At 37.2% G+C, this 23,551-nt stretch overlaps 1 protein-coding gene across 1 annotated transcript in view; it reads left to right on the top strand.

Moving 5' to 3' along the window:
* The window catches only part of PARD3B (par-3 family cell polarity regulator beta), a 1,282,153-nt gene that overhangs the window by 849,555 nt on the left and 409,047 nt on the right, over positions 1 to 23,551 (top strand). Inside the window, exon 16 of the mRNA XM_027873670.1 lies at positions 21,758 to 21,802. Within this exon, the coding sequence (XP_027729471.1) occupies positions 21,758 to 21,802 (45 nt within the window). The remainder of the gene's footprint in view (positions 1 to 21,757; positions 21,803 to 23,551) is intronic.

Raw genomic sequence — 23,551 nt, 5'->3', positions numbered from 1 at the left:
GTATTATGAAGAATTTTCTTAAAAACAAACCTGTGCAAAAATGAATGTTTCACAAGGTAACAAGTTCCCCATCACTGGAACTATGCAAACAGAGGCAAGTGACCATTTACCAGGGATGTTTCAAAGAGAATTATTTTGTTAGTAAAATATATCACCCAATATAGGAATATTCCAAGATTGAAAATGCAGACTGTAGGTTGACCTGCATGGGAAAAGCTGCTTCAATTGGAATTTCCTGTACAAGTAAAAGCCCAGGTCCAATCTAAAACACAAATAGAAAAGAGACTTTAAAGGTGAAAAAGAAGGTTTTGAAATTATGAAAGAAAAAGTTAATCATACCACAGTTGTCTAATGGTACATCTAGAAAAGTCATACATCGCTACAATTTGCTAAGATGTTTAAGAGAAAAGAGGTTTTTTTAATAAGATGTTAGGGTCATTTCCACCTAATAGGAGATTGACCACAGTCATCACATGTAAAAATAAGAGTTAAGAGTACGAAGAAGTATCATCCCAAGACCTGGTCATTTTGTCTGAGAGGAATAAACATCTCCACAAATACTTGTTTGGTAAAGACCTTTTACCCCTTGGATTTCATACAGCATCTCACTTGCACCTCTCTAGTATGCTTATATGTCAATCAATCAAGAAGCATTTGTGAAACACGTTCTATTTGCCAGACACTGGGGATGCAAAGACCATGAAATGAAACCAGGAACTTGTATTCTGTCAGAGGAATGAGCGTCAACTGTTTCCCAAGGCAACTATTGCACTTTGGGATAGCTGTAATTTATGAGGAAATTTTTACTTTAGTTCTACTCATTCCCCAAATTCCCTTGATTGCTTCTAGCTCTATCCTCTGAAACAAATAGAATGAAGCTAATCCTTCTTCCACATGACAGTTCTCCTTACACTTTGAGACAACCCTTTGTCTGTTATCACTTCTAAGTCTTCTCCAGACTAAACATGGCCATGCCCTGTTTCTTCAACCAGTGCTTGTAAGGCAGGTTCTCTGGCTCTGTCACCATTCCACTTCCCTTCTTTCTGGACACACCCCAAATTGTCTCCATCTTTCCTAAAATGTGGTGCCCAGACCTGAATATAGACCATTGCAATGATCTAGGCCAGAGGAGATGAGGGCTTGAACTAAGGTAAGAGCTAAGTGAGTAGAGAAGTATTCAGATGTGAAAGATGTCATGGAGGTAAAAACAGGAAGATCTGGCAGCTGATTGACTATATAGGATAAGAGGCTGAGGGGTAGAAATAGGGTTTAATAACCAGTTCTCTGGGTTGGGGGGAATATATGTATGACACAATTTAATTTTAATCAGCATTACTAATGTTTTCTCCATCACTTTCTTAAGTCGAGACAATCAGCACAATAATAAATCAAACCCTGATTTGTAAAGTTTGACAATTTCCAGGGTATAAATGGTGAAAAGTTAACAACCACCTCTTATGGGCCAGTTTGAGCTGCCTTTAGCATACCGTTGAGCGTTGTGATCTGGGCTGGTTCTAAGGCTTTTATTTTGAAATGTCCAAAAGACAGTAAATGGTACAGAACTGGAATTCAGGGGAAACTGAAGTTGGATATAATTGATCTGTGAGACATCTGCATAGTAATAGGGACTGGACCAATGGTTTCATTGGTCTAGGGGATTCCTAAAAGAAGAAACTCTCACTGCCACTGCAGGTTGACATCTTCTCTACAACTTAACAGTCTTAGAGAGTTTCCTAGAGCACTGAGACCTTAAGTAGCTTGCCCCACAGTTATATAGCCAGCATGCATCAAAGGCAGCACTCAAACCCAAGTATTCCTGGCTTTGAGGTTTTCTCTCTCTCTCCATTATACTACACTTCCTTTAGATAATCATATCTACCTGCATCTAGTTAAGCCAATGAGAGATAATGAGGTTCTTTCCCTCCCACTACCTACCCTCACCCACACACTTGGCATTCTTCTGTTTCAATTCTTGAAAGTCTTAAAGCAAAAAACCAATTTTTAAAAATTGGCATAGTAAAGTAAAGAATTTCTTGTTTAAATGAAGGTTGGACTAGATAGAAAGGAGAACTACTTCACTGTCATTTTCTCTCATCCAAAAAGTGAATATTCATTTCACTTCTTTTGGATTCAGAATATCCCCATCAACTTCTAGAATATCCTCATCAACTGTCCTTCATAGTATGAGATCTCTCCCATCTCCAGGCCTCATTGAACCCTGGCCAAGACACTGCATATAATCCTAAGCTTTCTGGAAACGTTATACGGTGACACTTCTCCTCTTCCCTCAACTCAACTTCTGTAAGTGCTTTCATAGGATGTGGAAGGTTAGAACAGAAAGACTGCAAGTTTCAGACTGAGGACAGAGTATGTCCTCACTGGAAGATATCATTTTTATCAATGCTTCTATCAACTCTGATCAAATCTTCTCTGGATGCACTTCAAATGCATACTGTATGCTTAATGCTCATATCTTACACCAGTACTATGGCAAAAAGAAGAACGTTTGTTGCTACCTCATTTGATAGATCTATATAGAATACCCAAATCATATGGTGTGGTTTCAGCTCTCATTCTAGTGCAGTAACTGAACTTTTAAAATAAGTGACTGGTTCTGAGCTTGGTTGGAACCACCCTCTATGTTTAAAACAGTATTGCTATAATAAGCAGTGAGCTTGGATGACAGCTATTCAAACTGTATAACAAAATAGTGTTCCTTGTTTTGTGCATTTCTTGTATTAAAAAGTTGGGAGTAGATTCTGGGCAGAAATATAGAAAATATTACATACTTCATTTCATTTCAAAAGAGAACGTTTTGGTACCACACAATGGAGCCAAGAACAGAAGCAGTCTTACAATCTTCAGCCAGAGGCCAAGTGCCAAAAATAATTCATGCAGGGATAAAACAGGCTGGCATCACAAGATGGGCCACGAGCTCTTTGGCAAATTCACATTTAAATACTAGTTAGCTCAGCTTATTAGAGCATGGTGCTGTGTCTGGTTCAAGGTTGGGGGTTATATCCTACACTGCCTAGTTAGCTTTGCATACAGGAAAACAAGATTCCATGTCCACAGGCTTTGTGTGCCTATGCTCGTCCAGCCAGCTCATGGTGCATGTCAAAGGAGTCAGGCAAGTGAATACTAGTAGTTTAGCGAGAAGAAAAGCAGTCAAAAGGGCATAGGCTCCTGATGGGAGGGTCATCAGTGATACGTAAAGAGCACATACCTAAGCCCTGTCAATGTCTTGGATAAAAACATAAAAAAGTATTCTAACCTAATTTGCTCATGACACAAAAGTGGGAGGGGGTAACTAATAAATTCATTGGTAGAACTGGGATCAAAAAGATCTAATCCAACTGGAACAATGGAATGAAATTAACCTGGTGAAATATAATTATAATATGTATAAAGTCTTAAACATGAGTTCTAAGGATTCAACTGCACAAGTATAAAATGGAGGGAATCTGACTTACCAGCATCAAAAAAAATTAATAATGGAGGGAAGGGGGTAGAAAAAAGGGAGAGAAGCATTTAATAATGGCCCACTATGTGCTAAGCACTGTACTACTAAGTCCTTTGGAAATATCTCATTTGATCCTCACAACAACCTTGGGAGGTGGGTGCTATCATTCCCATTTTCCAGTTGAGGAAACTGAGGCAGAGGTTAAGTGATTGGCCTAGGGTTTCTGCCCAAAGTAAGAGGTCCATGGTTCATGGTCTAATTCCAATACTTGCTAGCAGTACATTGTTGGGCAACTTACTTTCCATTGCTGGGCTTCAGTTTCTTCATCTATAAAATGGGTCACCTCTCTAACCTTGAACTTTCCTTGGCCTCAGACTTCCAGCTCTAGTTCTATGATCCCATTACATCTAAGCTCCTTTTGCTTCTCTCTATTATTATTCCATAGTTTTAGTTGGCCAAAATCTTAACATAAACCAAAAATGTAACATCGTTGCCAAAAAAAAAAAGATAATGTAATCTAACAATGGTGTCTAAATCAGTGAAGGAAAAATTCCACTACTGTCAGAATAGTTAGTGTAACTGAGGCCTAGAGAAAGGCCTTGGAGGAGATACACTAGGTTATTTCAAGGGTTCATATGCAGAGGACTGAGTAAACATGTGGATAGTATTGGCTGCCCTATCTTAATAGTGAAATGCCAAATAAGGGATTTTTAGCCTTTTCTGTAGATGTCACAGTTCCTTTTGGCAGTTTGGGGAAGCATTTGGTCACCTTCTCAAAATAACGATTCATTCATCATTGAAGGCAATGCTAAGTTCCAATTAGAGGTTAGTAAAAATAAAGATGGGCAGCTAGGTGGTACAGTCAATAGAGCACCAGACCTAGAGTCAGGAAGATTCCTCCTTCTTAGTTCAAATCCAGCCTCAGGACCTTATTAGCTGTGTGACCCTGGGCAAGTCACTTAACCCTGTTTACCTCAGTTTCCTCCTCTATAAACTGAACTGGAGAAGGAAATGGCAAACCACCCCAGTATCTTTGCCAAGAAAACCCCAAATGGGGTTACAAAGAGTCAACTGAAAACAACTGAAGGTCAGTGAGTCCTATGATTTTATACCTACATGAGACATTAGAGAGCAATTACATCTAGTCCTCTTATCTTACAGAGGAGGCTCCTCAGAGATGTTAAGTAGCTTGTGCAAAGTCACCCAGCTGCTTAGTGGCAGAGCTGAGCCTAGAAACATCTTCCTGTTTCTAATCGAATGCTTTCTTCTATTGCCCATTCTCTCATGGATCTGTGATTTTGTCAGTGTGGGAACTCCCTCCACCCAGATAGATTACCATCCATCTATAATTTAGTAATTAAGTCTTCAGTGGTTACTCAGGACCAACGAAGCTTTAGTGATTTGCCTGTGTCAGAGGTGAGATTTGAATACAGGCCTTCCTGCCTCTAGGACCAGCCTTCAGTCCACTCCTCTACCATACTATGTGAATGGTATTAAAATAACTGCTATAAGAATTCAGAGCAGGATGAAGCCTTTTGAACAAGTCAGTTCCTCTCTAGGTCTCAGTTCTCTATTCCATAACATAAGGATGTTGGGCCACTGAAGCAGTTCTTAGAGTTTTTGGTCTTAGTACTCCATTGCACTCATAAAATTAGCTGAGGACCCCAGAGTTTTTGTTTATATAGGTTGTTGCTGTTCAGTTGTTTCTCACTCTTTGTGAGCCCGTTTGGGGTTTTGTTGGCAAAGATATTAGAATAATTTGCCATTTCCTTCTCCAATTCATTTTATAGATGCGGGAACCGAGGCAAACAAGGTTAAGTGACTTGCCCAGGTATATGGCTAGTAAGTATTTAAGACCAGATTTGAACTCAGGTTTTCCTAACTACAGGCCAAGTACATCACCTCGATTTCCTTATACAGATTGTATCCATCAATACTTATCATATTAGAAATTAAAACTGATCACTTAAAGATATTCTTTTAAAATAATAAATCCATTCAGTGTTAACATAAGTTACATTTTTAATGAAAATCAACTATATTTTCAAAAAATTAGTGAGAAGAGTGGCATTATTTTATATATTTTTACAAATTTCTCTAATGCCTGGGCTGAATTCTCATATTCTACTTCTGTATTCAATCTGTTGTGATATGTTTTTTTAAATGAAGTATATGGAGAAAGTCTGCCCTCATACAGATATGTAGTTGAAAAAGGAAATAGTATTATAATGAAAATAGTTTTGACCTTGGGAACCCACAGGGGTTTAAGAACTACACTCTAGATGAGCTCTTTTACCTGGGCTAATTCACAAAAGCTTCCTTGCAGAAGTGGTAGAAAGAAATACAATGACATAGATAAATGAAAAAGTGTTCATTAAATGCCTTCTTTATTCCAGGCAATGTGCTACGTCCTGACTATACAAATACAAAAGTGAGACAATCCCTGCCCTTAAGGAGTTTGTGTGCTAATTAAAGGAGACAGATATTGCCTATAGAGGAGAAAGGAGTCTGGGGGCTCACAAGAATGGCAAGGGGTAGCACAGGGAATTCAGTGGTCATGCCCTTTCCAGAAGCAGTGACAGAATTGAGATTACTGTTCCCAAAGCAAGAGTTTATTGTTGTTTCTAGAAAAAAGATAAATGCACAGGACAAGGCATAAGCAATACGCCCAGATTCAATTGCTATGGTCTCAGGCCATCTAGATAGAGGTGTAATAGGATCTGGCCAACAAGGGTACAATATTTAGAGCATACATAATATTTCCTTCCTGATATCAGCTCACAGAGTGCCAGCTACTTCTCTCCCCACCCAAAAGAGTACAGCAGTTTTTGCCTTTCCACCAGACATGTATTTCCTCTGTTCAAGCCTTTTTAGCACTCTCAGTTCTGGCTCAACAACCAATTAAAAGACTTTTCATCACCACACAGGACACAGTCATAGATAATTTGAACATACTCTGCCTCTATCACATCACCTATTTCCAGAAGCAGGTTTACCAAGCCTCTGCATGATCTAAAGACTGTACCTTCATTATCCAATTCCCCATTACAGTGAATTAGATGAGATTATATTCATTCACCAATCAGGAAAGCTTAGCCACAAACCAGAGTTCTAAAGCTGAGTGGATTAACTTGGTGGTGGAAAAGGTAGCACCTGGGACATGGGCTAGTAGGTGCTGTTTCACCTGGGTACGGGAGTGAGGGGAGGAGTAGCAAGGAAGATGAGAAACATGTAAAAAGGGTTTTTGAAAGACCCATATGTGATAGGGCCAGAAGTGGTTATTAAGAGGTGGTCAGACATACTTAAACTCAATCTCTTATGATTAAGGTCAGAGATAATAATCAGGCCTTTGTATAGCATTGCCAAGATAATACGGTGATGGGCTGGACCATGAACTTGACCTTGCAGAACAATTCCTATGTTCCTAACTTTTTTTTAATAAATAGCATTTATATATCATCATTATTATTATTTTAGCCAATTACACTGCAGACCACAAGATGAAGATAGAGACAGATACATAAATCCATAGATTCATAGATTTTTATTTTTTAGTTATTTCAGTCATGTTTAACTCTTCATGACCCCATTTAGAATTTTCATGGCAAAGATACAGGCAGATACAGATACCACTCAAGAAGTGTGTTTTGCCATTTCCTTCTCCAGCTCATTTTACAGATGAGGAACTGAGGTAAACAGGGTTAAGTGACTTGCCTAGGATCACACAATAAATGCCTGAGGTTGGATTTGAACTCAGGTTTTTCTGACTCCAGGCCTAGAACTCTATCCACTTTGCCACCTAGCTGCCCACAATAGATAAATATATAGATAGACATCTGTATCTATATCTATATCTATATATGTGTATGTGTGTATGTATATGTGTGTATAGTTTGTAAAGTACTTTATATACATTATCTCTTTTATCCTCAAACAAAAACCTACAAAATGGGTGCAGTAATTATCCTCATCTTACAGAGGAGGAAACTGAGTCTGAGAGAAGGTAAGTGACTTGTCCAAGGTCACACAACTTTTAAGTGTCTTAGATAGAATTTAAAGTTGGGTCTTCCAGACTCCAAATCCAGGTCTCTGAAATATTGTGCTACTTAGCCCCATTAGTTCACAACCTTTGTAAAGCTTTGCTTAAAAAAAAAAAACACACACTACTTAATTAACTTTTCTTCTTCTAGATTGGAGAGCAATTTGGGGTTAAAAATAATAAAGATAAGTTCAATAAATTGAATGGAAGACTGTAAACAAAACAGACACATATTTTATTTTATTTTTGAGGGGTATTCAAAGTTTTAATTTACTTACTTGCCTCCCTTTCTGACCCCAAGCCAGTTTTGCCAGTTTTAATTGAGTTGGACAAGTTTGTGATATACAGAGAATAAGAATTATAACTATGCCTTCTTCCTTCTGAACTGAGAGAGAAGCAATTCCCCTAAAACATAATGCTGGATTGGCAGCACTATAAGTGTTTATAGTAGTTTATTTCTAAAAACAAAGTTGATGGTGATGGTGATGACAGTAAAAACCTCACACTTCTATAGTACTTTAAAATTACAAATAACTTTCCACATAGTCATCCTATAAGCAGTTAATGCGTGGGATATTTTCCTTGTTTTTGCACATGAGACAACTGAAGTATCAAGTTGACTTAGAAAAGTCAGATAATAGGAAACATGTAGAAAATGATCAAAAATTAAGATTCCACCCATCTTAGAGCATTCTTATCTTCTGATATCAATGGTATAGATGATCTTTCAGTAGTTAACACAAAGATTATTGAGAGGAAATGCTGGCGTTAAAGAGATCTCACAATATGTTTGGAAACCACCGAATATTACAGACTTTTTTGTGACTCTCTCAAATCTTGTGTTTGAATGGAAAATTTTGTGTTCATCTCTGGCCTTTTCATCATGAATGCCAGCAAGTCCTCTATTTCATTAAATATCTCTTTTTCTCCCGTAGGATTATGCTCAGTTTTGCTAGGTAAATTATTCCTACACTGGCTTCTTTACAGTGGCAATTGCTAAATCTTGTGTGATTTAGCCTATTTAGCCTATGTTAAGTTTAGCCTATATTTAGCCTAATTGTGGCTCCATAGTATTTGAATTATGTCTGGTTGTTTGTGCTACTTTTTTTTTTTTTACCTCAAGTGGGTGCTCTGGAATTTGGATATAATCTCCTCAATCTCTTTTCTAAGTCATTTGTTTTTCTCATGAGATATTTCATATTTTCTGATATTTTTTCATTCTTTTGACATTGTTTTATTGTTTCTTGATGTCTCATGGAGTCATTAGCTTACACGTGACTAGTTCTAATTTTTAAAGAGTTCTTTTCTTCAATAAAGTTTTGTACCTCTTTTTCCATTTGGTCAGTTCTTCTTTTTAAGGAGTTCTTTTCTTCAGTTAGGTTTCATATTTATTTTACCATTTAGTCAATTTTGTTTTTTTGTTTTTGTTTTTGTTTTGTTTTGTTTTGGCTAGGCCATGGGGTTAAGTGGCCTGCCCAGGGTCACACAGCTAGCTCGTGTTATGTGTCTGAGGCCAGATTTGACCTCAGGTCCTCTTGACTCCATGGCCGGTGCTCTATCCACTGTGCCACCTAGCTGCCCCAGCCAATTTTGTTTTTTAAGGAGTAATTTTCTTCAGTATTTTTCTGCCTTTTTTTTTTTACCAAGATACTAATTCTCTTTTCAAAATTTTCTTGCATTGCTCTAATTTCTTTTCCCGATTTTTCTGCTACCATTCTTATTTTATTTTTTAAATCACTTTTTGCTCTTTTTTTATATTTTTCCTTAGCTCTTACAAAAATGCTTGTTGGGCTTGTGTCCAATTTGGATTTTCTTTGAGGCTTTTCTTGTAGCTGTTTTCATGCCATTGTCTTCTTCTGAGTTTCTGTCTTGATCTTCCCTGTCATCACAGTAACTTTTTATGGTCAGGTTCTTTTGTTTTTTTAATTCTTCTTTTTCCAGTCTGTTTCTTTATGTTAGAGTAGAGCTCTGTTCCTCTCTGGGGAGAGGTGGGGGTCACTGTCCCAAGCTGCAGACATTTTCACCTTGCTGTTTTCACAGCTAGTTCTGAAGGTCTATAAGTATCCTGTGCTTCCAAGGTGATGTAATCTGGAGAGAGACAGTCAGTGTGATCACTGTTATCCTGGTCTACATGCTTATTCTTACCCAGAAAATGCCTCTGTTCCCTTGAAGCTGCAAATTCTAGCATTCTTCTTTGCTCTAGAACTGGACCCAGAACTGGATAAAGGGCAATGGAGCTGCCAACAGTGCTCAGTCCTGCTCCCAGTGTCTGCACAGGGGTCCTCTATAACCTCTTTCTAAGCAGATACCAAATCCCCTTATCATCTCTGGGTGGGGAGAGCTGTTGGTAATGCTGCTGGTACTGCTAGTGGTAGTGGTGGTACTGTACTGTCACCACCTTTGGACCACAGCTGATGTTACCACTGCACTGTGCTCTGGGCCAGCCCTGAGTCCACTGTTAAAAAAAACTCCTAACTTGTCTTGGGCTGGAAAAAATATTACACCCTGAACTTTTGTTTGCCATGCCACTCCAGAATTAGATTTGACACATTGTTTTAAAGTTGCTTCCAGGGGAAGGTTGGGAGAGTTCAGCTAGAATGCTCCCTCTACTTTACCATCTTGAGTCCACCCACATCCTCCAAGGTATATATTGTATGGTAGAAAATATATCCAAATTAAGGTAAGCTACCAGTTGTCAAAATATTGTGGTTCATTTGTAAATGATAAATCTATATCCTATATTAATGTTCCCTTCTACAATTATAGATTAACATAATAAAACTTTTAATTTGTGCTCAGTAATACAAATTATTTGAACATTTCTGTGCTACCTGGCAGAAGTCTAAAACGGTGAATAACTTTTACTTCAGTTATTATCGGGAACAAAAGCATAAACTGTTTCTGTTCTCTGATTTGCCACCTTGGCTTTTGAAGAGTAATCTGGCAAAAGAATGCAAAAGTTTTAAAAATAATTTTAACTTTTTATCTAGTTATTCCATTACTTGGAATGAATCCTGTGAGGTTGTGTGGCATAGCAGAAATCAGACCAGCCTTAGGTTTAGGAACACCTGGGTTCATCTCCTAACTCTGACGCATACTGGTTGTGCAAGTCACAACCTCTTATTATCACTGTCAAATCTCTAAGACTCCAGGTTGCAGATGAGTTGTTGATATGTATCTTTGGTGGTTGTTTCTGAACTGAAAGTTCCTCTACACAAAGAGAATCATATGTACAAACAAACAAAAATCCTTTGTGTATTATCAAAAAAGGAAAAAGCTACCTGATCAAAGATATTTATAGCAGCATTATTTTCATGTCAAAAGACTGGGAATAACTAAAATCTCCAACATTTGAGAAATGGAAGAATAAATGGTAGTTTATCATTATTATGGGATATTTGCTTATAAAATGTGGTTATGACTGATGAGTATAAGGAGTATAAATGTTTAAGGGCCTTTCTGAAACAATATATGTGAAAACAGAGCACACACTGACTGCATATGTAAAAGGAAAGATTAAGTATGCACAAATATATAGGAAAATAGACAAAAAGAAAGTTAAAGGGGATACACAGGGAGTACCTGATAAATTGTTATGGATATTTGTATGTATAAATGTATTTATTCAAACATAAATAATCATAAAGTATGTTTAATTGATTTTGTTGATGCTGAAGGTTAAGCTCATAATAAATCATTTTGGAAATAAAATAAAAGTAGGGATGTTGAGCAAACATTGGCAGTTGTAGAATTAGCCCGTATTCCTTTTCATCTCCATAGGTTGACAGTGGACATTCGTCCTGTGCCTGTAGGGTAATTGGTAATAATAAGTCTTTGTGCTTCTCCAGGGTAGAGAAGGGAGTAGCAATATCCTGCTGCTCTTGGAATCTCTTCCAGATGGCCTGGCACCATGGGAATTTGCCTGGTCTGCTTTATAGAACTAGTCATTGACTCACTAAGAATGAGGCACCCCACACAGATATGAATCTAACATGTAGTATGATGGAGCAGAGACTAAACTGATGGATGTTATTGGGAACCCAGATTCCCTGCTTTTGTCTGTAGCTATGCTTTTCAAAACAAAGAGACCATGATGTGCCGAGAAACTAAAAACTGGGTAGGCTTCTTGCCATTTCTGCCACTCCCTGAAAATACTGGGGAAGTTGTATTTAATAAACTGAATTGATGCTGAAAGAATAATGCTTATCTGGAAAACAACAACAACAACTAGTGAATGCATTGTTAGAGTTTTCTGATTTACTGAGATTTAGAAAGGGGTTTATTTATGTATACAAAAATTATTTAAACAATACTTATGGATTGAAAACTTGGCCACTTGTAATGAGTTCTGAGTAATTTTAGAAAGACATCATTGAATTCCCTACACACGGTGAGAATTGCCAGGGAAGTGGCATCTTCAATGAATACCAGCAGTCGATTAACACCAAACAAGCAAAAGAAGAGTAAGGAAATAAAGCTACCTCCATTGAACAGCACATGTGACTCAATCATCACTATAAATCAATGAGGTGAAAAGTGACCAAACCCCAAATGACATTTGTCTTGGATCTGCTGTACCCAGTCCGAGTCCCCTACCCAAATTACGAACCTGTCTGCACAAATTTTAATCCCACCCATGTCTGTCTTCCTCACACATTGTCCTTGAATTTAGATGTTTCTTGACTACAGCAGAATGCTCTTTGCCTCCAACCTCCCAACCTATAGATTTCTTCCTACACCTGCTTCTGGAACCCAAGATGGTTCAACCCTATTTGTTTTAGAACTTCAACCTAACATCTGCCCCCTAAAGTTACTCCAATACATATTCCCCTAGCCAGTAAAGGCATGATCTTTCCTTACATATAAAAACTGTCTAGCATCTCCTGGATCCTAGCCCTGCTTTATCTGCAAACCTTCATTATCCTTTGTTTCTTCTGTAGACACTTAAAGAAGTCTTCTAACCAGTCTGCGCAGTTTATACTTTATGCCATTTTATCATGATCCCACTACTTTCAGGACAGGAATATAGGAATAGAGCAAAAGGGGTCATGAAGGGCTATAAAAAGTATTTTCTGACATTTCCTGAACTGTAGTTTGGAACCCCAAGAGATTTGTGGAAAGGAGGAAAGGTCCAAAGGATCACACCATTTCAATTATGTATTTCTCAAGAGTCAGTCAATGATGATGATGGTAATTCAGGAAGCAATGAAGATATACAGGTATACACACAAGATATGTGTATAGTATACAAATGTATAAACATCTATATGTATGCATCTATATATGCATATATACATACATATAGATATATGTGTATGTGAGATATACACACACACACACACACACACACACACACATATATATATATATATATGAATGGGGTACCCCAGATTTCTTAGCCTCCTAGGCCTGCCATCTGTATTATCCATTTCCTGATCTTTGAGCTCTGCTGTGAGATTCAGGAACAAGCTAGGGGGCATCAGAATCCGGAACAGCTTTTTAGCAGGATACATGGAGCTCAGTCTTTTTGTGTTCTTTGAAGGCAAAATATAGAAGGTGGAAGGAGGCAGAGGGAAAGTAATGAGTCGTTTTGCCTACATGGATGAATTTTCTTCATCATCTTCTATTTGTTTGATCATTGCTACTCTTTTCCAACAAAGCAAATCCCTGTTTTTCTTCAAGAGAATGAAGCATTTTTGAATCTACAAAAATTCACAGTGCTGAAAATCCAAAAAGCCTCACTAGGGAGATACATTGTGCCAAACAGTCATAGCAATAAGAAAACACTATAAATTAATGCAGTAATAGTCCATATTTGCTAAGGAAGGAACTTAATTTATAGCGTGGAACAGGTTTCATTGCTTAGAAATTCTGGAAATCAATCTATGACACAGAAATTGATCTGCTAAGAGGGAGGAAAATTGATTCTCAATATTGGCAACCACATCAGTTTTCTATTTCTGAAGAAACAACTCTTGGAAACAAGTTTATTAACCATTAAGGAAACACAAGATGTTTAGCTTACCACCCAGATGTCCAGCAAAGGATTTTTATGGGCTAATTAGAAAATATAGTCATATTCAGTCAAATAAACTTCACCTACATGATTGCTGTCTTTGTTAGGTCCGTGATATGGAAATCAAAGATTAAATGAAGTAGAGAGGAGAGGTATTTTACCAACCTGACTATATAAAAGCTGAATGTTGCAGCATATTCTAGACTAGTGCTTTGCCTCAAGTGTCATGATGTGAAATATTGGAAATCTTAGTGCATTTGCATATTCATAGTGCAGTGTTTCTCCCCCCATTCATGACATAGTGTTGGCATTCTCAAAAAGAAAAACTGTAGCTGATGGCAATTTTTAGCTGAAGAGATGTGAGCATGTGAGCAATATACCATCTTCTGTCAGCAGCAGAGGAGCATATGGGGCCCATTAACTCACCAAATCTGCTACCATTCTGCAAATTTTTATTAAGTGGCTGTAGTCCTTAATAGTCACTTCTGGTATAGAATGTGTATCAAATGCTATCAATAAGCAAGTGGCTTGTTTTCCCCCTGTGAGAATGCATTTGAGGTATAAAAGAAAGCCTCACAAAAAGAATCAAACATATTTTAAGTGATCACTGTATTAATATAAATGTATCCTACTAGGATGCCAACTCCTGTACGTATTATGTGCTCCCCAATGTTTGCTATTTTCAAGTACTGCACGTGCCATCTTTAACCCAAATAATTTCTATTATTTCCCTTGTTTTGAATTCCTCTGGGGTTCATTTAGAAAACCTGGTCAAAATTCTGTCAGAAGAGGCTTTGCGTCTCTAGCCTCCACACACTATTCTGTTAGCAAAGAAATAGCTATTGTTCACTGGTTCTCCCTGGCTTCCAAGGCCCAGAACCAGAAATTATTAAACATTTCCCATGCAGGGTACCTAAGATCAACACATGCTAAATCACAAGCCTCATGAAAAAAACAAACAAACAAACAAACAAAACAAACTAAACCATAAATATCTCATTCCAGGGGTGCCTTGTGGTAGTGACTATCAAATAATGACTGTTGATCTTGTGGTCACTACCACAAGGCACCCCTCAAATGGGACATTTATGGCAACCAGTTAGTAGAAATCCAGTTTATCTAAGCAGACTCCAAGAAACACCTCAGAGACCTACATCCATGGTGCCCTGTGAGTGTTTCATAATGGTGATAATAAAAAATGTCTTGCAATCATGTAATCTTTTAGGGATCCAAAATACTTCCTAGATGTCTCTTCTGTCACCATAAAGTTCCCATTAGGTAGTCAGGAGCAAATGGAATTAACCTTTGGGTAAAGAAAGAAGGAGGTGATCTCCATCTTGTAAAATATGCAACCCAACTGGATGAGAAACTGTGGCTTATATTCCAACCATTGCCCATCACTGAATCTTTTAGCAACTTCCCATTCAGTGCAAAAAGCTATTTTCGCATCAGACATAACTGTTAATTTTCAATCTTTTGTAAATTAGAGCTCCGTATAGTATTACACATCTGTCTTATTTGTCTTGTTATGGTTCCTATTTCTGTACTAGATAAATATGCTGTAGAACTACTAATACTCAGCTTCATCTCCAAAGGAAGATTTTAAAAAATAATTTCAAAGTCAAGTCACTTATATTAGTTATGTTATAACACTTGTCATTAAAAACATAAATAAAATTAATATATTAAGTCATGATGGCATCTTTTATTTTTTATAATATTTATTCCTTTAGAAAAATAGAAACCTTTATTTACTTGAGCCCACAGCAACAGTAATATTTTATTTTATATTGTTTGGAGAAGTAGAGGGAGGAAAGACCCTTAAGCTCATTATGACATTATTATTATCATCTGTATTCCTTAAAAAAAATTCAGAAGTTGCTAAGGAATTTCTCTAAGGAAATATTAGAAATAACTATGTGCTATCATCAAGAAAGGTAATGAACTCTCAATAGTGGTAATGACATTTGTGTATATATGAAGTAAGATATCATACTTAAAATCAAAGTGAACAGAGTATTAGTAATACTTTGCCTATTCTCCTTTGTGAGATACTTACCCAGAACACTCCATGGTTTTACCTTATTTTGTTTTCAAAAATGTGCAGGAGTGTCCTGACATTTTGTTAACTAGTTCCCTCCAAAAAAAATACAGTGTCAGTGGGGGAAAACACATAACAGGCAATTGGTGACATAGGAACAATGTAATAAAGAGATACGGAGCACTGTAACTTTATAGTTTCATTTTATCACGTTAAATGGAGTCTGGATATAATTTGCTAATGTGTTTAATACAAAAAAACATTGGTCAGGGCAACATTTTATAAGACAGTGTAGCGTAGTGGAAAGAGTTCTAGACTTAGAGTCAAAAGAAACCTGGGTTCAAACCTTACCTCTGACACTTAACCTCTTGGAGCCTCAGTTTCCTCCTCTGTGAAATCAGGATAATAATATTTATAACACTTCCCTATTTTAAGAATCAATGAGATAATGCATGTAAAGCATTTTGCAAACATTAAAGGACTGTTAAATGTCAGCTATTATTAAGATAGCACAGTTTAACTATTGTATACTACATCTCCTATTTTAATAACATCTGGTACTCTTTGAAAATATGTGCTTCAGAAATCTAACAAATAAAGTAAGACTCCTTATTCCTGATGTTCTTAATCTTTTTTTGTGCCATCAACCCCGTTGACAGTCTGATAAAACCTTTACTGTCTTTCTCATAGTAATGTTTTTAAATGCCCAAAATAAAAGGATGGCAATGGAAACTAATTATATTGAAATAAAGATATATTTAAATTGAAATCTATACACCAACCCTTTGGGGGGGGGGGTGTCTGTCATCCCCTGGTTAAGAGATTGTGTCTTATGTAAAGAATCAAACCAAGGCTCATACAATGGTGTGGGAGTCAGGAGAGATTGGTTTGATTCCTGACTCTGCTAACTTTGAGCATATTACTTAACCTCTTTATATCAAAAATTTCTCCCTCTATGAAATGGGGATAAAAAGCCTAACCCTTAAGCACTTTAAAGATATTCGTAGAAAAGCAGGATAATCAAAGCCAACCTTTTAGCTCTTCAGTGCTGCAGTGCACAATTAGTAGAGTCCAGTCCTCAGCCTACGTTGCCATCACGGAAGAGATAAAAAACCAGATGGATACCCAAAGTAAGACATTATGGAATGGACAGAATTGGCATCTACAGAGGAGCTAGGAAAGGGGATCAAATTTCTCTAATTCTCTTCATGGCTACCTTAGACACATTGCTCTGACACCTTGACTGGAAAAAACAGGACTGTTAGGAACAGGGGATATCCCGCATCTGCTTCTCACTAATGATTGTGTATTCATCACAAATACCATCCTGGAGCTCTATGAAAAGCTGTAGCAGCTGTAAAGGCTTAGAGATGAACCTTGATTTTAGGTAAATAGATAGATAGATGATAGATAGATATAGTGTGTATGTATACATGTGTTATGTATATGTAGATATACACACATACATGCATATGTTATGTATATATGTGTGTATGTATATGTATATATATATATTTGTTTATAAAATGAACATTACATTCAAAGACTAACAATGCTCATGACTTGGAGATCAATGTAGTAGTAGTTTAGATGTACTTGAATCACAAATTTGATGTCACCCGTGTCTCACAACACGGAGTTCTTGCACAACCTCGGTAATTGTTGACCTGACACTATTACCATCATCAGTTTGACATTCAGATAGGAAATGTCATGTTGGATCACAAAGTCTGTCAAGAAACTTCATTGGACATATGACCCAAAGCCACGTAGATTCATTTTAACTACATCCTGGATAGTATTTATCACTAATGAGGTACGGGCTTGGAGGATTAAAAAAAAAATTGAACTCTAATGTTCCGTGCAATGGTTTATGCATGATAGGATTCATTATGGAATTAGAAGACCAGATGCTTATCATAACCCAGCATGCAATGGAAAGAATAACGTATAGAACGTCTCTATGGGTCTAAATGACTAATAAAAAAATTTTATGAAGGTCAGAAATGGTTTGTTTGTTGAAGTTAGTATCTTGTGTAAAGAGATATTGAATGGCTTGTATAGCAAGGGATGATGAACAGATAAACTACCTGAATACCAGATTGGAGTCAATGGGACCACAAAAGGCTATTCTGAAGGCCAGAAATTTTGTGGGACATGCTAATGGTCTTTTTTTTAAAAATTCAGTGAGCGTGAGCCATCAGCTCTGATACTTGATGATTCTGCACCCTCATCAGTAAATCAATAAGCATGTATTAAGTACTCTAAGTACTTACTGTGTGCCATGCCATGTGGTAAATGTTGGAGATACAAAGACAAAAGTGAAACAGTCCCTAACCTCAAGGAGTTTACATTGTTGTGTAAATCTATGTATACCACATTGTGGAGACAACATAGACGTATTTGTTAATATATAGAATATACAAAGTGAATGCAAAGTACAGTTTTGGAAAGAGAGTATTCTAGAATCTTGGGGAGAGTGGAGTATAGAGGGGAGGCTTTATGTAAAAAGTGATGCTTCAGCTGAGACTTGATAGAAACCAGAGATTCCAAGAGTACATTCCAGGCATGATAATGGGAAATGATGTGTTGTGTGAAAAGAAAAGCAAGTAAACTATCAATGGATCACAGATTGCATAGAGAGGTGTAATGGAATAATATAGTAGAGGACTGGAAAGGTGGGAGGGGGCTGGGTTCTAAATAGATGTAAATGCCAAATAAAGGAGCTTATATATTTGATTCTAGAGGTAATAGGGAGCCACTGGAGGGAGGTATATATATGGGGGTCTGTGAGTCTGTGTGTCTGTATGTCTTTGTATATGTGTGTATGTGGGTGGATGGGTGTGGGTGTGGGTGTGCTGGGGAGGGGAAGTGATATGATGAGACTAATCTTTGAAGAAAGTCTATTACGCAACTATGTGGAACATCTGCTTGAATGGTGAGAGATTTGAGGTATGGAAACCAAACAGGATTGTTAATAATTCAGGTAAGAGATGATACAATTCTGAACTAAGGTCTGACTATGGGAATAGAGAGGAAAGGATTCTATAGAGATAGAAATGTATTTGGTCAGTGAGAGTAAGGAGATGAGAATGACATCACAGTTGATAAGCTGAGTTCCTGGAAGAAAGGTGAACCATTGACAATAGGGGAGTTTGGAGTTAATGTTGGATTTTGAGGGAAAGATGACGAGTTCTCTTTTGAACGTGTTGAGTTTGAGATACTTATGGGACATCCAATTCTAAATATCCTACAGGCAGCTTGTGATCATAGAGTCAAATGTGAAACTTGACTTATGGTCTTAAAAGCTAGAGAGGCAGCAAGCAGTGTGATCACAGAACAACGTCACTCATATCTGGCAACATTGGGTGCTTAGGAAACCTTGGTAATTATTCACCTGACACTGACCACCTTCATCAGTTTGAAATTCAGACAAGAAGGGGACTGCCATAAATATTGTCATTCATTCTTTCTTCCCTTACCCTAACTTGTGGTTTTTTACCTCACAATTTGAAATGACTAGATCTCCTTTCTCTATCTCCCATTGTACACTAATTAGTTTGTAGTTTAGTGAGCTTCTTGATGCAATGTGGTGTAATGGAAAGAGCCCTGGACTTGTGGATCATGCCTGAGTTCAATCCTAGCTAAAGTAAATAATTAATTACTATTAACAGTCAATTAGAAGACTTTTAATCACCACATAGAGCAAATATCCCTTAGTCATTCGTGTTATCATTTGGAATGAAACCAAGAAGAAAATGTATATGTTCTCCAAGGACTGGTTCTCATAGCTTAGGCCACGTATGCTACAGAAGCATTACCTGGGAAGTGAAACCTCGGGGAATTTCTAAACAGTGGCAAGACAGGGAAGGTGGAAAGTGAATTTTTAAAAGAGAGGGAGAAAAGAAACAAAGAATCTATATGAGTAAATGCGGTTTCTATCCAATATGGTATGGCCTTTGAACATGTCAGACATGAACTACATAGACATGGAACATTCCTTAGCTAGATGGCCACTATCATCCAGTATACAAGGTATGATGACCTGGACAACTACATCAACTTCCACCTCAGATGACTAAGTGAAATAGTGAATAATGGGCCAGACTTGATGTCAGGAAGACTTATATTTGAATCTTGCCTCAGATATTTCCTAGCTATGTGTTCCTGAGTAAATCCATTAATATCCCAGGCTTATCTGAAAAAATGAGCAAAAGAGCACCTACCTCACAGATCAAGTGAGATAATATATGTAAAATTCTTTGCAAACCTTGAAGGCCTATTTAATTACTACTACTCCTACTCCTACTCCTACTCCTACTCCTACTCCTACTACTACTGGCTCATTTCCTCATTAAATCTCCCTCCAGGTTCAATAGACAGTCTTACGTATGGCTGGGTTCTAGAATATTTCACAGATTTCAAACATTCTCATTCTGGTGGACATTTATCCTCACCTCTCTCTTTTGAGTTACCTTTCCCTCTCTCAGTATTAAATCATGTACTTATAGCCTTGGACTAAAATCATTGTAAATGACTATGTTCTTTAGTAACAATTTCAAATAGCATCTATTCACAGACAAGGTATAGAAGGCAGCAATAGAATACACAGCCAAGTACAGCCCATTCATTTCCCTCCTCTCTCCTTTCCTCTCCTAATTTAGTCTTGGGGAGAAGTAGAGAGGGAGTGGTGAGACAGGTAAATTCCTTCCAGGATAGCTCTACAGGAAATCAAAGTCAGTCAAGTAGTATTTATTAAGCATATGCAAGGCACTATGCTAAATGCTAGAGATTCAAAGAAAGGTAAAAGATATTCCCACACTCAAGGAGCTTATAATCTGATGGGGACGACAACATGCAAACAACTGTGTACAGGTAATATATATACTAGATAAGATGGAGATAATCAAAAGAGGGAAGGCATGAGCATTAATGAAGACACTTCTTACAGAAGGTGGGACTTTAATTTAGACCTCAGGGAAGTCAGGGAAGCTGAGAGGTAGAGGAAAGAGACAGAAAGACAGATAGACATGGGGACAGCAAATGAAAATGCTAAAAATTGGGAAGAAAAAAAAGAAAGTTGTTGTGGATTAGACTCAGGTAGTCTAAACTGTCCCATGTGACTTGGTTTAGCCCTGTCTGCTTTCTGCTGCAGTTTGCTCTTACTGACTTATACAGTAAGTGTCTTTCTATCTGGCCACTTAACTTTTGCTCTCACTCCGATCCTTTCCATTGACTTCTGCTTTCCATTGAAAGAGTTCTGTCCCTGATTTCCTTTTCCTTCTTGATGTGAAGAGAGGGAACTTGGTGCAAACCTTCTCTCCCCTGTCTGTCTCAGTCGCTTGGCTTCAGATCCAAATGGAAGTTCCTTACAAGGGCAAAAATACTGGAAGACCTAGGACGTTCTGTGTAATATGTGCCCAACTGTCTCACCTCCAAAACATGAAGTCTCCATTGGAATATCCCTGGGGTAGGGCTTATAATTTCAAAATGTAAGAAGTAGCATTTTGTTACGTATACACCATGAACAAGGTTGGTGAGGGGGAAAACGGGGAGGAGTGGAATGTATGACCCAGTACAACATATGATTCAAAGTTATTTCTATTTAGTTTTAGAACATAGATACATAAATTCCGTTGCTTATGTGCACAAATATGTCCGCAGCCCTTTTAGGGTACCCCAGACAATACATGCTATATTTTGCTACTGCAACAGATATAACTTAGTGGTTAATCATACAAAGACAGCCTTGATTTTCAGCAGTTAGTACACCAAGTCAATTGTCAAATATCTAAATTGAAAGTAGACTGTATTTGGAAAACTATCCAACCATCTGTTCTGTTATTAAGTGCAATAATTTTGATTAAATGTTGCATAAATAAGTCTATGAGTTGTTAACTTCTCCTCATACAAAAATGAAATCACACAACTAAAGAATCTAGAAAAGGCATTAAAGAAAAATGTCACTGCCCTCACAAAGTACTCTCTTTATAGTAACATCCAGTATAAACATGTCCTTTCCTGACTTATTTTTGCACGCTAGGCTATATCTTGTAAATGAGGAGAAAGTTCATATGTCATACCTTTGCTAAAGTAAAATATTTAATCTCTTATATATCTAAAGTAATGTTCCATCTGCTTAGAATGGTGAATTTAAACAGTGTCTTATCTTCGTCTATTTTCTTTCCTTCCATTCAGTGCCAGATGAAAGTAAAGTTCACTCATTGGCTGGACACAAATTGGGTAAGAAATTCCTCATAACTCATTTTACTTTCTCCCTTCCTGGAAACCGCTGACCAAATACAAGTAGCAGTTGGAGCCTGCTTCCATCCACCAGTCACAGAAAGGCTTGCTAATTAATACATGAGATGTCTCTGACTTCCACAGTGATAAATTAAGGCTTGGCTGTATGCATAGTTGCATGCAGGCTGACATGAATCATCTGAAGCAAAAGTATGACTGTACCCTTTAAAAAAAAAAGTGAAGTCCATAAAAAGAAAATCAAGAAGTGTGTCAGTTGAACATTAAGGGTAATGAAATTTTTAGAAAGACAACAAAAACCCTTAAATTTTTCCCATGATGCTTTTGGCATCCTAATATCGCAGTGAAAAGTTTGACAGTGTGAATTTTTTTTCTTTTCTTTCTAAAGAACTGAAGTTATAAAAATGTTGGTTAATTATCCTCACTAGAGTATTCAACCCCAACATACACACACACATACACACACACACACTCCCCTTCAAAGCAGAATATATCATGTTTTCTTTTAAATCATGAGTGATCTTTCCAAAATGACTCCAGAAAAGCTCTGTGATACCAGCATCTTCTGAAACCTCCATTGTTATTGTAGGCTAAAAGAAAAGACATCTTCATAGCTTCTGTATTTCAACTTGTCTTTTGTAATCTGGAATTTTAGAATCTGTTCATCCTGATACTTAATTGTATTAAAATAGGTTTCAGTGTTGTATTCCCTTAAGATTTTTAAAAAAATCTAAACTTTGAGTTTAAGATTTTTTTTTCTAACATACTGCTAGCAGACCTCAGTATGGGTAGAAATGGATGTGGAAATGCTAAAGAAATTTCCTTTCTCGGCCAGCATTTTCTGTCTACTGTATTTGATGACAGTGATTATCTTAATATAATTATAAACCAGGGTTTCAATATCTCATTATTTGTATCAAGTCAGATAGACCTGTTATCTGTAATTATTTTATCATTAAGGATTCCCCTAAGCCAAATCTACCTGTCCTTCTCTAAATACCATCACTTTATCCCAGGTCTACTTAACCTTACTGGGCCTTAGTTTGCTTATCTGAAAAAGAAGAGTTTGGACGAGATGCCCTATGAGATCTTTTCCTCTAAATCCGTGATCCTAGGATGTGTTCAAATTCAGTGTCAAAGGAAGGTTTGAAATGCTCCTCTTATCTGAGACATACTCCCTCTGTGATCACTCTAGTGAGAACAATTAACCAACATTTTTATAACCTCAGTTCTTTACTCTGCCCAATGATCTCTTGAATCACTTCAGAGGAGCTTTCCAAAAAATTCAGGCTTTGGAAAAGGAAAATGCATTGCCTCCCTTCTAATGGGAGGTCTTGAAGGAAAGTCTGGATGGCCTTTTATTGAGTGTTTTTTAATAAGAATTCTTCAGGTAGGGTTGGACAAAATGGCTGCTCGAGTCTCTTCCAACTCTGAATTTTTGATTCTAGCCTTTCTACTCTTTCTTGATCATCTTTAATTTAAACCAATTGAATATGTTTAAGGTACTATATATCATGTACGAAACATTCCCAGTTCTCTGAGGAGTTCCTCTTTGTTAAAACTCTGTTGGAAAAATTATCTATCTTAGTCTTAGATTTGCCACTCAGTTACAACAGAAGGATTGCAATATGTTGGCATCCTTCGGTTTTCTGAAACAAAAGGGAAAGGCTTTCCCATCAATGAGCATCTCCTGTGTTTATATGCCAATTATGTTTTCAGCCATAAGTGGCC

Source organism: Vombatus ursinus, unplaced genomic scaffold (genome assembly GCF_900497805.2).
Source record: "Vombatus ursinus unplaced genomic scaffold, bare-nosed wombat genome assembly UNPS02014802.1, whole genome shotgun sequence".
Classification (NCBI taxonomy): domain Eukaryota; kingdom Metazoa; phylum Chordata; class Mammalia; order Diprotodontia; family Vombatidae; genus Vombatus; species Vombatus ursinus.
This window is presented reverse-complemented; position numbering and strand designations above follow the sequence as displayed.